The 17,605-nt window shown below is 43.8% G+C and overlaps 1 protein-coding gene across 2 annotated transcripts in view; it reads right to left on the bottom strand.

Annotated features, from left to right (window-relative positions):
* Positions 1–12,357: 12,357 nt before the first annotated feature.
* The window catches only part of WNT11 (Wnt family member 11), a 29,580-nt gene continuing 24,332 nt past the window's right edge, over positions 12,358–17,605 (bottom strand). For both annotated transcript variants that reach the window (XM_032806353.1, XM_032806354.1), the window contains exon 6: positions 12,358–13,827. In XM_032806353.1, coding sequence (XP_032662244.1) covers positions 13,653–13,827 — 175 coding nt within the window. In that variant the 3' untranslated portion in view covers positions 12,358–13,652. The remainder of the gene's footprint in view (positions 13,828–17,605) is intronic.

Here is a 17,605-nt window from a genome sequence, read left to right as displayed (position 1 = left end):
ATTTACAGATAGACAAAGTAAGAAAAATGATGCTCGAGAACTTTTATTTGAGGATATTTACTTTGTGTATTTTGACATGCAGTGTTGACAAGTTGTTTTAATGATTACAAAGCTTTGACTTTTTGACTCTCAACATCTACTGTCATTAAATAATTATTGTATGACTCCCTGCATTATTTCCCACAATTACGAAAATTTAAATTGTTAAAAATTGAAAAAATGCTTAAATAGAAATATTGATATTATACATAGAAATTATTTTAAAAAATTGACTTCTGCTAAGTCTATATATAGCATCTCAAGTAGTATGGTCTTTGGTAAACTAGGGTGACAAAGTTGGGACTTGAGCTGTGTAGAAGCCTGTTTGTTTCTGTTGGAATTATGTAGTTGTTTTCTTTCATAAACCTGTAGGGTCAAATTCTGGCCCCACTGGAGCCAGGATTCACTCCTCCTGTTTAAGAAGGATTCTGATTCCATATGTCATGACACAGTGTCAGACATAAACCTGTGATGGAACACTTGCTCCTGACTACAAACAAAAGGTCAAATTTTCAAAAGTGCCTAACTTGACTGTGGAACTTAGGCTCCTAAGTCATTTAGCTACTTTGAGATGCCTTCAATGCCTAAGCTTGCTGCTCCAGAGTGTTTCAAACTCCTTTTCTTTGTGGTTCCCTAGATCATTCCTGACATATACTTTGGCGGTATAAACAGTGGCTAAAGGAGGAACATAAGTGCTTAAGAGTATTAGAAGGGTTTAAGCAACATGAATGGAGATGAATTTTGAGACTGGCCCAAGGGATCATAACAAGGGATAAAAGGATGAAATTAGGAGGAGCATTTCAGCTGACTTTCAGGAAAGGTTTCCAGCTTGTCAAACAGACTCCCCAGGGAAGTGGGGTAACCCCCATCACTATTCCAAACGAGACCAGCTAAAGCACTAGGAAATGTTCTATAATGAACAATTCTGTGCTGGCAGGACTGCGTAGCTCAATGGGTCTTTTCCGTCTCAGTTTCTGTTATTCAGCGCCATCAGTTTTATTCTTTGAAGTTTCTTTTGGCTTTTTACAATTCATCATTTGGAATACGCTCTTTGCCCCAGGAGGTAAATGTTTCCCTACTGATTTTGCTATCAGTGTAAACAGCAATACAGGAAGGGTTCAGGTAAGACATGAATGGACCACTAGTGGTGCGGAGGTGAATTTGTACCACCACTGATATAGGTCACTACAGCACTTGGCAGGGGAGGGATAGCTCAGAGGTTTGAGCATTGGCCTGCTAAACCCAGGGTTGTAAATTCAATCCTTGAGGGGGCCATTTAGGGAACTGGAGTAAAAATCTGCCTGAGGATTAGTCCTGCTTTGAGCAGGGGGTTAGACTACATGATCTCCTGAGGTCCCTTCCAACCTTGATATTCTATGACTTCACGCTGTCCTGGCCCACCGGATCAGCTACAGTAACTGCACATGGGCACTGGCAGAGTGGTTCTTTCTGGGCAATCAATGGAGGAAAGCAGCACCTCAACTACCACTGAGTCTAGTTGGACCCATGAGTGAAGTTTTAAGTGTGTAGGGGTCATGGTGAGACTAAGAGTTCTGGGCCTCCTTAAATCAGGTGATTGTTTGGAACTGTGGGGATTGATGCATGGATATAGATTGCTCATTTTCTTGTGTGTAAACATATAGAAAGTTAATGCGTTTCTACTATTTTCCCTTTCCCCCAAATAAAAAAAAAATGCTTCCAGTTCCCTATTCCCAATTGCCTGCTGAGTGCTTGCAAGAGGAAGGTGAACAGGGAGGTTGTATTTTAATTTCCTACAGTGAGAATAGAAGTATGGCTCTAGGTAGGTGCTCGAGCCACCCTTTTATTTTAGACAAAGGACCCCCAGACAGTTTGAACCTGGCCTCTGTTACTTCCATTGGTGCCTGCCAGAAAGGTTACATAGATCATACTTTTGAATGAACTTTACATTATTCAAATAGCAAATTGGGCAACAACACTGTTTGATGGAGAATAGCAATTCTTTAATTGTAAACAGTAGAGATGGGCCGCAACATTGGTTGTGAAACCCTCCTTTCCCTCTGCCCCCATCTTACTGAATTTTTGAAGGTATTTGGGTCCAGGTTTGTATTTCGCAATGTAGGGTTTGCTTTACGTTGGACCAAATGGGATACCCAGTCTAGGTATCCCCACACTCAGAAAATTCAGTTGAATCAGATCTGAACTTTGACTTGGGGCCCAACTCTAACATATAGACTGCTAAAAGTCTAGCAGGTTTCCACTTCCAAAGGACAGCATTTACCAATAGTTTCCACTTAAAGAGATCAGCGATATCAGTAATTTCCCCTTGTAAGACTCAATTCTCCAGCTGACCATAGGTGCTGACTCCATGAGTGCTCCAGAAAAATTAGCAGGTGCTTAACACCCACTGGCAGCCAGCTCCCTTCCTTCCCCCTACTCCTGGCTGCCAGTGGCCCCCGTTGATCAACTCCTCCTCCTCTCTCCCAGCACCTCCTGAATGCTGAGGAACAGCTGTTCTGCACCATGCAGGAGGTTCTGAGGGGGAGGGGGAAGAATGGAGATGGGGCTTGAGTACCCCCAGGGAAAATTAGAAGCCAGCACCTATGGTGCTGACCACTCTGGCCCTGATACAGTAAAATATTTAAGCACATGCTTAATTTTAATCATATGAATAGTCCCACTTAAATCAATGCTGTCACAGTTAGAACCAGCATAATATAAAATAAATGTAATCCATTTATTAAGAGTGAAATTCATCCTAGTACAGAGGGCAGTGCAAGGTCTTGTGTTGCCAGCTCTCAACATTTTGTTACAAGTGCTGTGCTATTCCGTGTTTTTTCTTAAAGTCATGGCTCTTAGAGTCATATGGCTATGTGAGAATCTCATCTATCATTTTTATATGGAATTGGAACTTTCCAGCCCTCCTGGGTTGTAGAGAAAAGCTTGAAAATGTAAACCCAAAAGGATGAATAAACAGAAGGATTCATAGTCTTTCAGGTCAGAAGGGACCATTAGATCATCTAGTCTGATGGCTTGCAGAACATAGGCCATAAAGTTTCATTCACTTATTCTTGTATTGAGCTCATGTACAAGACAAATAAAAAGAATCCAAAATGTACTTTAAAAAACCCTCATGGTATTTAAGCCAATCTGATGATTTGGGGGCCTGACTCAGGATTTTGAATGCTGGCAGTTGGCAGCAATATAGGCACCATGTAAGTCCTAACGATAGGACTTGTCTTAAGTGGTGTACATATACCTTGTGTCGTTCCCCCATGACAGGGCGAATTTCACGCTAAATGAATAAACCATAGTTCTGCTGAGATGTTTAATCAATGCCTTCTGAATAATGAAACTGGTCCTAGAGAAGAAACATGCTGTACCTGTTAAAGTCATTAATTCCACATGGATTTCAAGCTTCCTGTTCTGCCTCCTGCTTTTTTTCTTTCTTTCTTTCCTAAGTGTGGCCCTCATGTTTTGTTCTGTGTCCCTTTGTTTCAAAGGTCAATGTTTCACATCCTTTGGATCAGGAGGTCACAGTAATAAATCAGCAAGCATAGCTACATTGTTTCATGTCCTTCTTCCCGACCAGTGAAATGCAAATATTGTGTTTGTGGGTAAAATCTGCAGAAAGCCGGCGTGGGGGTTTCGTCGCAGCCTTTTGGAATAAAGAGAAGTGCATGGTGAGATTTTAATCTGGAAAAAAATGAATCCAGACAATGCAAGAAAGGTCCACTGCACTAAGCTTCATTTCCTGCTTGGATTTTGTTTGATGCCATGAATGATTCCATAAGTAACATATTTGCAACAAGCTCTGAGAGAAAGCAGCGGAGGAGGAGCTGCTCCATCTCTGCTTTGTATTGCTGCTGCATTGGAAGGTAAAGAAAAGCACCTGGGTTGTAATACAGAATTGTATTCACCAGTAGCTGGGTAATCACGTACCTCCAGATCTCCTTTTTCAACCTTTTGCTGAGCAGGTAGAAGCAGCAAGAGCAAAGTGGCTGGATGTGTTTTTCAAGCAAGCACCAAACAGTGGTTAACTTAGAAGACATTAATGGTTGTCTTCAGGGTCTGTTTTCTAACAGGAAACAGGGATGTTCCCTCTGGGACTCTTTTATCACTTTCCTGACACAGGCGTTGTTAATTGTATTCAGATTTTTTCTTTTTCCTCCCCCCCCCCCCCGTCAGATGCCTTTTTTATTTGGGTGTGGAGCACCCTTGCCCTGTCTGCTGTAGTATGATTAAGGCACTTTCCATCTTGCAGTCTAAAATAAACAAGCAGTTGGGAGTTTTCTATAACAAATGTAATCCATGTAGACAAGGAGAGCAGCCTAAATAACATAAGATGAAAAGGGAGTTGAAAAAACACCACAAATACAGAGCCAGCTGTATGCATGAAAAGAGCTAAACCTCAGGATTTGCACAGTAACGTTAAGGACAAATCATTTTATTAAAGCTTGAATAATATTTCAAACAAATGCTATGAAGCCACTGACAAATGTCTTTCCAAAACAGCTTTTTTAACATTCTGAAATAAAAATGTTTGTGAGAATACATTGGATATAGTTATAGATCACAAGCCAGATTCCCAGCTAGGGTTAATCAACATGGCTCCACAGAAGGCAATGGAATGTGACCAATTTATACCAGCTATGAGGAACTGGCTACATGTGTTATTAGAGGCAGAGCTGGAGACACAACCTAAAGTTAAGGTTGCTTAACACTTTCCAGTATAAGACTCTGTTCTCAATTGTTCATGACTTTGCTGAACGACAACCATTTAGGGTGAAATGCCCCATGTTGGGTAACTATCTTTAAAAAAAAATTAAAAAATAGAGTAGGTAAAAATATATGTTTTGCCTATGTTAAAAAAAAAATCCTTCCACCATTTCATTGAGAAGCTCTAGTGCCTTCTGTAATTTGGAGCTCATGTGGTAAATGCTCATGCACTGAGCTCCAGAGAGCCCTGGTTCAGTCCCCACAACTGGGGTTACATATGCTCCATCCCAAGGCTGCAGGAGCTGACCATTACTTTCCCTTCAATTGCTTTTCTCAGCAGCTGCAGTGCCACGTACTAGAACTGAGGCTACGTCTACACTACAGGATAAATTCGAATTAGCTCAAACCGATATTATAAAACAGATATTATAAAGTCGATTCTGCGTGTCCACACTAGGCACATTAGTTCGGTGGTGTGCGTCCATGGTCCGAGGCTAGCTTCGATTTCTGGAGCGGTGCACTGTGGGTAGCTACTGTAAAATAATGAGGCCAATAATGTCGATTTGCGTCCACACTAACCCTAATCTGATATGGTAATATCGATTTTAGCGTTACTCCTCTCGTTTTGTAGGAGTACAGAAATCGATTTAAAGAGCCCTTTAAATCGATATAAAGAGCAGTGTAGTGTGGATGGCTGCAGCATTAAATCGATTTAACGCTGTTAAAATCGGTTTAACAGCGTAGTGTAGACCAGGGCTCAGAATAGAAAGATTGTCTGTCTTATGCTCTCAGAGTTTCCCTCTTGATTCCCAGGCAGTGTAGAGGAGGAAGAGAAAGTGGAGGGAGGTTGCAGTTAATATGCTTCTACATTATAGAGTTTCTTTTTTCAGTTTGCTTTTTTAAAAACCAAGGAATTACATCCCTAACAAACTACTTTAATAGAACATTAAGGTTGCAAAGTCCCGTACTCAGATGTTAGGAAATGCCAAAATTAAGGTTGCCTGTGCAACCCTAAATCAGCCTCCTGGTGCATTTGCATTATGATACAGTCTTTAATTACATGATCACAAGCTATTTTTTTGCATGTGACCCCTGCCTCATTCAATACAAATAATGGACGGTACTCTGTGGATGCAGTAAGATTGTGTAGTGAAGGAGGTTTTAGTATCTAGACCTCTGCCTCATTTGTTGCAGAAGTTGGAAGATGTGCAGTGAATGCGGCATAGGAGTGCAGGGAAAGAGAGGATGGTCTTGTGGTTTAAATGGTTGAATGCCACCTGGAAGCACTGGATTCTCTCCTTGCCCCTGCTACAGAATTCCTATGGGATGCTCGGCAAGTTAATTAAACCAACCTCTTCCCTGGGGCCACTACTTTCATGGGCGGCTGGTATAATAGGCTTGGGGAGGCTAAGTCTCCCCAAACAAGATGTGGTGCCCTTCCCTTTAGGAGGCACGCTGCTGCCCTGCCACCTTTGGAGCGCCACTGCCTGGACTGTGGCCCCACCCATGCTCCACCCCGAGGCCCCACTCCTGCACCCCGCTCTTCCTCCTTGGCCCTACCCACACCGTTCCTCTTCCCATCCCTGGTCTGCCTCTTCCCCCAAGACCTCCCCCGCCTGCTGCTCATGCTTCTCTGCCCCTTTCCTCTGCAGCCCCCCACGCCTGCCTCTCATGACTCTTCGGCTCCTCCCCTGTGCCTGCCCCTGCCGCTCATGCCTCTTTGCCCCTTGAGAGGCAGAGAGGTGTGGGCAGGGGGCCTTTGAGGGAGGGGGCAGAGAGGCATGATGGCAGGGGGTCTCTCGGGTGGGGGGGAGCTGAGCAGGAGCAGGGCCTGGGATAGAGCAGGGGGCAGGGCCACAGTCTCAGTGCTGGTGCCCCCCCACCCACACTTCTAAGGAGCTTCCCACACTCAGGCCCAGCCTCCACAAATGTGGGAGTCATGCACCTGTCATGACTACTTTTGTGTTCCTCCTTTTCTTGTTACCTGATTTGAGACACCTAGGCATGTCTGCTCAGTAAAAAACCTCTACGGCAGCAAGTCTCAGAGCCCAGGTCAACTGGCTTGGGCTCTCACTGCAAGGCTAAATTAGCAGTGTAGACATTCAGGCTCGGACTAGACCCGGGGTTCTGAGATCCTCCCCCATCACTGGGTTTCAGAGCCTGGGTTCCAGCCTAATCCCAAATGTCTACATGTCTATTTTTAGCCCTGTAGTGTGAGCCCGAGTCAGCTGACCTGGGCTCTGAGGCTAACTGCTGCAGGGCTTTTTTTTGCTGTGTAGATGTACCCTTGAGGTCTGGTTGGAAGCCTGTACAACTGCAAGTGAAGTCAATGGTAACTGTACTCTGAACATACAGCGTGTGAGAAAAATGCAAAGTACTTTGAAAAGTCAGGCCTTAGGTGTTTGAAATTGGCATCCAAAGTGAGTGAATGCTTTTGTCAAGTTTGGCTTTAATCTCTGTGCCTCTTGCCCCAGGTGCAAAACAGGGGTAATATCTCCCTACCTCACAAGAGCATTGTGATGGCAAATTCTTTACATAGCAAAGCCCAGGAAGAAATTAATAACTCTGAATTCAGTGCCTGGTTTTCAATAAATAAGGCGAGGTGGGGGGGCACATCTCGTGATACAAAGAAATATTGAATAGCTAGCCGTTCGGTGAGTCCCATCCATCCTCTGCAGTGAACGAGGTAACATCCTGTGGAAAAAAACAGTATGTGATCATGTAATTAACGACTGTATCATAATGTATGTGCACACGAGGGCTGAATAAATCTCTTTGAGTGCTTTACTTTGCACTTAATTTTGTGTGTGTATATATATAGTCAAACTCTATTATATCTATCTATAATAGAGCGAGTTTGACTATCCACTCATTTACTCGATTTTTCATCAGCATAATTCCACTGAAATGACTTCTGTGGAATTACACCAAGATAAAATTGATGCAATGGAATGGTGAATCGGGCATGATGTATAGCATGTTGACTTGAAATATGGGGCACCTCTAACCTACCTATTTTTTGGGATGCAAAAAAACAGTATTGATAAAAGTACGAACTGGATTTTACTTAAATCTTGGCAAGCCATAGTACAATGACATTGATTCTTCTGAGATGGGAATTACCATGCTAGAACTCCAAAACCGGGACTGCTGAATTTGGTTTGTCATTAGAGGTGCCCTCCAATGCTCTGTGTGTGAAATTCATCCCAGTCAAGAAAGCCAGTACCATACCCTCTGCCCTCAGCATGAGTTTTTTCTTAAAGGGCCACACCATCAACTTGACAATTACATTTCCAGCTGCACATTTTGTACATGTAACACCTATGGTAGTGAACAATGAAAGACATGGGTGGGGGGAGGAGGAGGGAGAAGTGTGGTTCCTTTGTGCATTTGGTGGCATTTTGTGCATAGTCATTTTCACCTGCCTAGTCAGCTACTTTTTTCCTTTCTGAAAGCCCCTTATAAACATCAACAGAGGAACAGAAAAGCCCTTCTAGACTAAAATCTAGGCAAATGTGTTGTCTTAAGTCAGGACACCCTGTTTACAGGGACACTCTAAGAAACTGGAATTTTTAAAAATAACTTTAAAAAGTAGTTGAGTTGCCAGTTTAAATCTCAAGTAATGGGCCAAATTCTGGTCCCAGTGAGGCACTGGGGGTCCTGCCATTAAATGCAGCAGGAGTTACATTTGGATGTAAGGGGCTTCTGTGGTTCACAGAGATTTGCATTGGTCCTCCTCACCAGGGTGAGATACATCTGTTGTCAATGGGGCTTTGTGGGATACTAACGAAACAAACCAGGGATCAATTCAGCAATCTTTTTTGCCCATTTGCATCAAAACACTGGACTCAATTCTCTGCTGAGGCTAAGCTCTGCTCAGTGCAGCTGAAAAGCAGAGGATAAAGGTAGCTCAAAACTGCCTTTTAAGCTCCCTGCATCTGCGACATCCCCTGCCCCAAAGGCTGCTCTAATTTATGCCAACTGCAGTGGTTCTTAAGGGGTTGTCACACCTGTTGGGGATCAGTGAAATGAAGCAGTGCTCCACACATGCTCCCTTTCCCTCCCAGCCATGGCCGCATCTACATGCATGGGGACTGCAAAGAAGGGGTGTCATGTTGGCTGGGCACCACCCAGGGACTCCCCCATGATGGGTGAATTCTCAGCTAGCTGGCCAAGCTGCCTTAACAGCCCCTTTGCACTCCCACTGTGGTACAAAGGCATGGTAGCATCAACTGCAATCTGGGTGTGGGGCTTCAAGGCATTTAAGAATCTGAAGCATTCATGAGGTTCCCAAAAGACCTCTGTATGTTATGCGTAGGATACAGTATTTGACAGTCAGTGAAATTCTGTTGTCCCTCTAAGGGATTTAGAAATTGCATACCACTCAGTTGCAGTGTCTTCTTGAATCAGATTTGTAACAGGAAAGGCTGCTGTTTATAGATTCATAGATTTATTTTAGGGACTTTGTGTGTGGTATATTTATTGCAGGTAGGAAGCCATCTGGGACACTCATGCTGGTACAGGACACTGCAGCGTCTCCTCCCCAGTGTGGGCTGCTGCATGCGCATTGTGCCCATCTTCTGCTCTCTTCCCTGGCCCCCGACAGAATACACAGCCATGTTGACGGCCTTAGTCCTTATTGTTAAGACTCTCAATGGCCTGGGTCCAGGATATCTAAGAGATTGACTGAAGTTCCAGGATGAAAACTACTGTGGACAACTCTGCTTCTCAGGCACAATGGAACTTCCTACCATTAGGGGTGCTGGAACAATTTGCATAGTGGGGGTGCTGAGAGCCATTGAATCAAATTGTAAACTCTGTATATAATGGAAACCACTTCAAGTCAGGAGGTGCTGCAGCATCTCCTGCATCCCTAGCTCCAGCAGCTGTTCCTACCATAGAATCATAGAATTGTAAGACTGGAAGGGACCGCAAGAGGTAATGTAATCCAGGCCCCTGCACTCATGGCAGGATAAGTTTATCTAGACCAGTGGTTCTCAAACTTTCTTTTTCATGGACCACTTGAAAATTGTTGAGGGTCTTGGCGGACCACTGGATCTTTCCAAATGTTGTTTGTACTGTTGGTCTCTCCCCTGCCACAGCAGCCACAGAGCTGAGGCGGGGAAGGAGGGCTCTGTCTCCCTGGCAGCAGCAACCCTGGAGCTGGGGAAGGTTACCTCTTTCTCTAGCCGCTGCGGCCCCACACGTCCCAAATTCCCCCCAATCTCTCTTCTCACCCCAAGGCCATCACCTCACCTTACATGTGCGTCTCCTCAGAGTCCAGGCACCTAATTAGTGGAGCTACGCCTGTGTGGCTCCACTAATTAGGTGGATGGCCCTTCATTCTGTTGTGTGCGGCCACCCAGGCATGCACCTGCAAGGAAACTATCCGCAGACTACTTGAATGGAGCTCATGGAACACTGGTGGTCCGTAGACCACAGTTTGAGAACCTCTGATCTAGACCATCCCTGATAGGTGTTTGTCTAAAAATTTCCAGTGATGGAGATTTATTCCAGTGCTTAACCACCCTGACAGAAAGATTTTCTTAATGTACAACCTTAAACCACTCTTGCTGCAATTTAAGCCCATTGCTTCTTGTCCTATCCTCAGAGATTAAGGAGAACAATTTTTCTCCTTCCTCCTTGTAACAACAACGTACTTGAAAACTGTTATCATGTTCCCTCTCAGTCTTCTCTTTCTCCAGACTGAACAAACCCAAATTTTTCAATCTTCCCTCATAGGTCATGTTTTCTAGACCTTTAATCATTTGTGTTGCTCTTCTCTGGACTTTCTCTAATTTGTCCACATCTTTCCTGAAATGTGGTGCTCAGAACTGGTCACAGTACTCCAGCTGAGGCCTAATCAGCACAGAGCAGAGCGGAAGAATTACTTCTCGTGTTTGCTTACCACACTCCTGCTAATACATCCCAGAATGATATTTGCCTTTTTTGCAACAGCGTTGAACTGTTGTCTCATATTTAGCTTGTGATCCACTATGACCCCCAGATCCCTTTCTGCAGTACTCCTTTCCTAGGCAGTCGTTTCCCATTTTGTATGTGTGCAAGTGATTGTTCCTTCCTAAATGGAGTATTTTGCATTTGTCCTTATTGAATTTCATCCTATTTACTTCAGAGCATTTCTCCAGTTTGTCCAGATCATTTTGAATTTTAATCTTATCATCCAAAGCACTTGCAACCCCTCTCAACTTAGTATCATTCACAAACTTCATAAACGCTCTCTCTGCGCTATTATCTAAACCACTGATGAAGATATTGAACAGAACCAGACCCAGAACTGATCCCTGCAGGACCCCACTCAACATGCCCTTCCAGCATGATTGTGAACCACTGATAATTACTCTCTGGGAACAGTTTTCCAACCAGTTATGCACCCACCTTATAGTAGTTCCAACTAGGTTGTATTTCCCTAGTTTGTTTATGAGAAGGTCATGACAGGCAGTATCAAAAGCCTTACTACAGTCAAAATAGACCACATCTACTGCTGCCCCCTATCCACAAGGTTTGTTACCCCTCAAAGAAAGCTATTAGGTTGGTTTCACACAATTTTTTCTTGTTATATCCTTGCTGACTGTTACTCATTACCTTATTATCTTCTAGGTGTGTGCAAATTAATTACTTAACAGATAGTGAAGTTAAACTGACTGGTTTGTAATTCTCCAGGTTGTACTTATTCCCTTTTTAATAGCTTGGCACTATATTTGCCCTCTTCCAGTCCTCTGGAATCTTTCCCATCATCCATGACTTTTCGAAGATAATCGCTAATGGCTCAGATACCTCCTCAGTCAGCTCCTTGAGTATTCTAGGATATATTTCATCAAGCCCAGGTGACTTGAAGATATCTAACTTGTCTAAGTAATTTTTAACTTGTTCCTTCTCTACTTTAGCTTCTAATCCTACCTCATTTTCACTGGCATTCACTACATTAGATGCCAGTCACTACTAACCTTTTTGATGAAAACTGAAACAAGAAAGTCATTTAGCACTTTTGCCATTTTCACATTTCCTGTTATTGTTTCCTCCCCCTCACTGAATAAGGGTAAAACTCATCTGTTCTGTCCCTAGATTGTGGAACGAACTCCCTCGGGGACTAAGCACCATTCCAGACTCACCACCGTCCACTCCAAGTGCCAGATGCACTTCTTCAGTCTTGCCTTCTCTAATATAAACACAGAGCGGTATGCACAATTAAAAAAAAAATCAAAAACCCCAAAACAAAACATTCCACAGCAAGCACACAGTTGTTCCCCGGGAGACAGGATGTGAGAGAAAACAAACCAGATGGGAAAGATGGTAGACGTGTTGCTTAATGCGCTATGTGAAGGCACTCAGGTATTATGGTAATGAGGGTGGTATGAGAACCTGTCAAAAACAGCATAGTTTCTCTCTCTTCTATTGTGTATGTATCTGTCTCAGTCAACTAAATGTTGGTTACATCTGCTTCAATTAATCTGTGATTAATCTTTTTTAACTGATCATATGTAGGAGGTAATGGACCAGGAAGACGGGGAATGGTGGAAATGGAAAATTAGACATCTGTCCAAGCAGAAGACAATGTTATAGATTTAGATATAATAATAATAACAATTATAAGCTCTTTTCTTTGCACTGTTGAGTAATTTCAGCATTTATTTCATACTATTGTTAAGCTTGTTTATAATAGATATATTTATATATAAAGTAGAATAGAGAAAAGCATAAGATATATTTTATAAATATTTCTGTATGTTCTGCATACAAAATAAAATATGTACATCCACAGATAGTGGTTCTGTGCTGTTGTCATGGCAGGACCATACATTTCATTCACATACTCCGGCTAAGTCTGCTTAGAATAGCTGACATCTCGCCTTGTCTGGAATTTCTAATGATGTAAACACACCTCCCACAATGCTGGTGTCTTGGCAATTTCTTGGCTCTGAGTTTATAGCTTTGTTGAGGGAGGAGGGATGGTGCCATATTTACGTTAGGACTGGATGGGACAAGGCATCGGAGTAACTGTGAATTAGGGAGTAACATCCAATGGTCGAGAGAGAGGAAATGGATACATGAGTTGACTTTCCATTTCCATTTTACTTTGACTTCACTGTGTATTTTGTTACATCTCATGGCTGCTCTCTGGTCACTCAGCCCCTGTGTCCAATGGGCTCCTCTCACTACACCCAGATCACATTGACACTGGGGTCCAATATATTTTTGTGAATACTTGAATTTGACACCCTAGCAGCCTACAAAGTCGGGACAAGACCTCTGGTCCTTAGGTAGAACAATAACTTTAGTCTCGGCCCTGGACAAAAGAAAAGGGTTAAATTGTTGCATATGTTTTTGTTTCAGGGGCAGAACCAGGAATGTTTCTGGCTTTATCATGCTGAGTGGATTCTCCCGTCCTAAAAATTAAGTCTTTGGAAACAAATACAATGATTGCTTTGAAGTTATAGTGCATCCCTTGTCAGGGATTGTCCTGTAGGCTACTGGAGAATCCAGGCCCTTTGCGGCAGGATGCATGAGCAGATGTTAGCCTGTATTATTTTCAGCCACAGCTGTTTCTCCTCCCTGGGAAAGTTTCTCTTTGTTTCTTACAGTACTAAAGGCACTTGTTAGCTAGATGTCATTGGCAACCATAGGGCATGTTTTTGCAAGAAGGTACGATTCAAAATGAGTTTTGGCTTAAGCCTCTTGTCTTCTCAGGAAGAATTTGATTGGTGGGAAAACCCTCCCCTTTTTACATTTTAAAAAACAATGTCATTTTTACTGTTGTAATTGAATTCTCTTTATATCATCTCCAAGTCCAGGTTTTTGCAAGATAAACGATGTCTAGTTCAGGAAAGGTTTCCTCCTCTATGACTAGTGCTTTGGTGCCATCGGCATCTAAGCTCTTTGACCGAGTGAGAGATGTTTCATTTGCACACGTATCTTTCAACAGTCCTCTCGCATTTTTTACAGGTCACGTAGCAGCACCAGTGGTATTTGCAGTGGCACCGCTCCACCACTTTGTCCATGTATGGGTTGTAGCCTCGGCCACAGCACATCAGGTCGCAGCTGTCGCTGCCGTTGGAGGTTTTGTTGCATTGCCTGGAATAAAGGAGATGGGGGGTATTAATGCAAATCATCACAAAGCCTGTTTAGAAATGACGTAATCGTCTGTGTCTGCAACTGTGGCTTGGCTTGTGCGGATGTGCCAGGCTTGGAGGAGGGGCCGTGGGACTGATCTTCAGGTGGGCTAACTGGATGCTTCAGCCACCTGGGGATCTGCCCAAGGAGCACGCCACACCTGCAAAGAAGCCAGATAAATTCTCAGTCCCTGTGTTCTGGGGCCTGATCCAAAGCCCACTGAAGTCAATTGGGAGTTTAGAATCCCCTACTGTGCAAGTGCTGGAGATTCTAGTCCCACCAAGAACACTAGTAACCCCACAAAGGTGGGGAGGGATGAGACTAGGTCAATACCCTTGTGCCATTGGCCAGCAGCACTGGGCTAGCAGAGGAGTCAGCACTGCTGACCCTGAAAAGGGTGCCGAAAGGGCCACGAACTCCCCGAGGGACTGCAGAGGCCAAGTGCGCAATGCCTGAGACTGGGAAAGTCATCTCCCTGTCTTAAAGCCATGGTCTAGCCACAACTGTGTCAGGTACATTACAGCTAATCGCCCCGGGGCAATACCTTGCACTTCTGTGGGGCCTTCCAAATGAGTATCTCACTGCAGTGTACAAACACCAGGCCTTGCCTGGCTCTGACTTGCCACCTCATGGCAGGCAGTGGGGAACATGAGTATTGCAGGATGATACATGTAGCTTATCATACAGATGTATTTCTTTTCTTTCTTCCAATTTTAATTAAATTTGCCCTCCTGAGAGTCAGTCTGTACTTCTGTATGGTTCTCTTGGGTTGTCTGCTGAATCATTTCACAATGCTGACTTAAATTTTCAAAAGTAACTGGTGATTTTGGGTGTCACCTTGACTCACCTTTAAAAGGGCCTAATTTTCTGAGGGTAGATACCCAGCCATTCCTGAAAAACCAGCCCCCATCCCTTAAGGTGTCTCGAGTTGGACATGCAGACATCACTAGTCACTTTCAAATGTAGTCCCCCAGGTAGTGGGAAGTTCATGGCCACCTGGTAAGGTAGTGCAAGTTTTGCATGGCTCTGAGGCTGGCATCAAACACTGCAGTGATAAAGCACCACGGTGAATAAAACCAGCATATGGGGAAAGCTGGTCTTATGGCTAAAATACTAGCTGGCCACTCAAAACCTTTGGGTTCAACTCCTGTCTCTGCTACAGATTCCCTGTGTGACCTTGGACAAGTTTCTTAATCTCGCTCTGACTCTGGTTCTCATCTGCACAATACAATAAAGCTTCCTGAGTACTTAGAATGCAAGCTCTTTAGGGTAGAGGCTCTTACTATGTGTACTTAGAGCACCCAGCACAACCAGATCCCAGTCTTAGCTGCAACCTCTAGACGCTAATATCAAGCGAGATGCATTTCCCTAGGAAACTGCTCAGACATCTTTTCCAAATCACATTTTGCTTAGGTTATTTTGGCCAGAAGTATTTTTACATCAGATCGGGGGGAGGCAGGAGAGAGGAGAACGGAGAGTGAGGAGGGAGAATTGGACTCCTGTGCTGGGCAAGCCATTAACAGCTGGAAACGAAGCCAAGTGATTTATAGGAATTCCTCATGAGGTAATGCTTTATGGGACGTTATAGGATTAATGAAGTGCTGGGAATTTTGTTCTTGTTCTTCCCTTATTTATTCCTGATTTGGTACGACTTCCTGTTTGTTATTTCTGACCTCCATTCATGGCCAGGTTCCACTTTTAAAGTTTCCCCACTCATTCCCCCACCTTGGGAGTGCATGTACATATTTACAAACCTCTGGTAGGTTAACCAAAGCCTGCTCATAATTGTTATGCTCAACAGTCAAAAGCTCAGTCCATAACCACACTGTGTGTGTTTACCTAACATTGACCGAATGGCATTGTCGTATATGCCTGTGACCCTGCGTCCCCGCCAATAGGAAACCTCAGAATGACTCCTCATAAACGTATTAGTCAATAAGTTAAATATTTAGAGCAAAGGTTCAAATACATAAATATTAACATTATGGAGGAGCTTTAAAGGCTTAGTCAGCTTTGACGGAGGTTGGGAAGGTTGAAGCCACTGGATTCATTTTGCAAGGCCCATGAGTTCATAACAGGCCATAAAATTCACATGTTTGGGTGTGTGATGCATCCATGCCATCTTGTACAATTCAGCGGGAGCTAAGCAGAATTGGGTGGGGTTAGTACTTAGATGGGGCTCTCCAAGACACACACAGCTGCTTCAGAAAGTGGCATGGATGATTTGGTGTCACTCTTTCCTCTGAGTCGTTATGGAACCAAATACCCCAGTATAGTGTCAGGGACACTGTGTCTTACAGGGACACTCATATGGCTCTGTAGTGTGATATATTTAGCACATCATCATCAAAGTTACCCACAAACTAGATATGGAGCAAAACTGGTACCATTTATCTGAAATCTTCCCCCTCCCCATTTCTTCCCGCCAAAAGACTGAAGGTTTGGATCAAAATGGAATCCAATCCTGTACTGTCTGTAGAGTTAGGGTTTTCCAAACACTAAATCCACCCCACTTGGCCTCATAGAGAGAGGGGAAAAGAAAACGTTATAAGAGAATGCCAGTCTTCCCTTAATTTTGTCATTTTGGATCAAAGAGCTTAGAGCTGAATCATCCTGATTTTGATTTCACAAAACCCCAACCTGTTAAGCGCACCTCTACCCCAAACATGTTTTTTGAACGATTTTGTGTCAATACCATTAAACAACTATCTTGTTCTCTGTTGTAAGTGTTGGGATTGGGTGAATAATACCCAAATCTTTTTACAGACTGAAACAGCTGCTGGTATCTATAGTATTTCTTCTGGACCTATGTGTATAAGTAGCTAAAGACGAGCAGGGACAAAACCTACAGGTTTGTCCAAATTAGCAGACAAATCATATTTGATGTTGGCTTGTCACGGAGCCTGATTCTAATCCCACCCAGCTAGACTGAGCCTTATCTGTACTTGTGTAAATCCAGTGCAATTCCATTGACACCAGTGCAATTCCACTGCAAGTGAGAATCTGGCCCATTGGCTTCGAACCTAGCACTATAATTCCTAGAAATATTTGCAAAAACAATAGAAAATAATGTACCAGCCACCTCCGATGATGAGACAGAAAACAAGCCGTGGACCCAACTGTGCTCCTTGAAGATGCCATGGCATTTTTTGCAACAAGAGGGGAGGTTAGCGAGTAGCCTAGCCAAAGTTCACTCACATTCTGCCCATCTAAAGCTCTTTAGGTCTGTAGCTAGTGTTGTGTAGTAGTCCTTGGTTCAGAACAGCTTCATCTGCATTCCAGAAGTGACTGTGTTGCAGTGGAAAGCTAAGGGACTCTTGAACCCACAGGGTCACAGGTTACACCTACGTGAGTCTTCCCACAGAGAGCAGAGGCTAAGAAATGCCACAAGCACAAACTCATGGAGAATCCTCTGAACCATTTACTCTGGGCCCCCTGTGGAACTGGCAGGTGGTTCCACCATGTAAACTCCCTGATGGTCCAAGATCCGTGTGAATCCCAGACCACGCACAGGGGAAGAGATCATTAGCGTAAAGACCAAATCCTCTACCAGAGCTCCCTCAAGAGCTAGGCTGCATGTACTCCCTACTAGTGGCCTTGCCGCGAAGGAGGGATTGTAGCTCCTTCAAGGAGTCCCTGCTGATCTTGCACTCAGATTCCCAGCTGGAAATCCAGCCATGCCAGAGGGGAGCGTGAGATGGAAAGCAGCTGCGTCTAGCTCCACCCACTCCTAGCCACT

Source organism: Chelonoidis abingdonii, chromosome 1 (assembly GCF_003597395.2).
Source record: "Chelonoidis abingdonii isolate Lonesome George chromosome 1, CheloAbing_2.0, whole genome shotgun sequence".
NCBI lineage: Eukaryota > Metazoa > Chordata > Testudines > Testudinidae > Chelonoidis > Chelonoidis abingdonii.
This window is presented reverse-complemented; position numbering and strand designations above follow the sequence as displayed.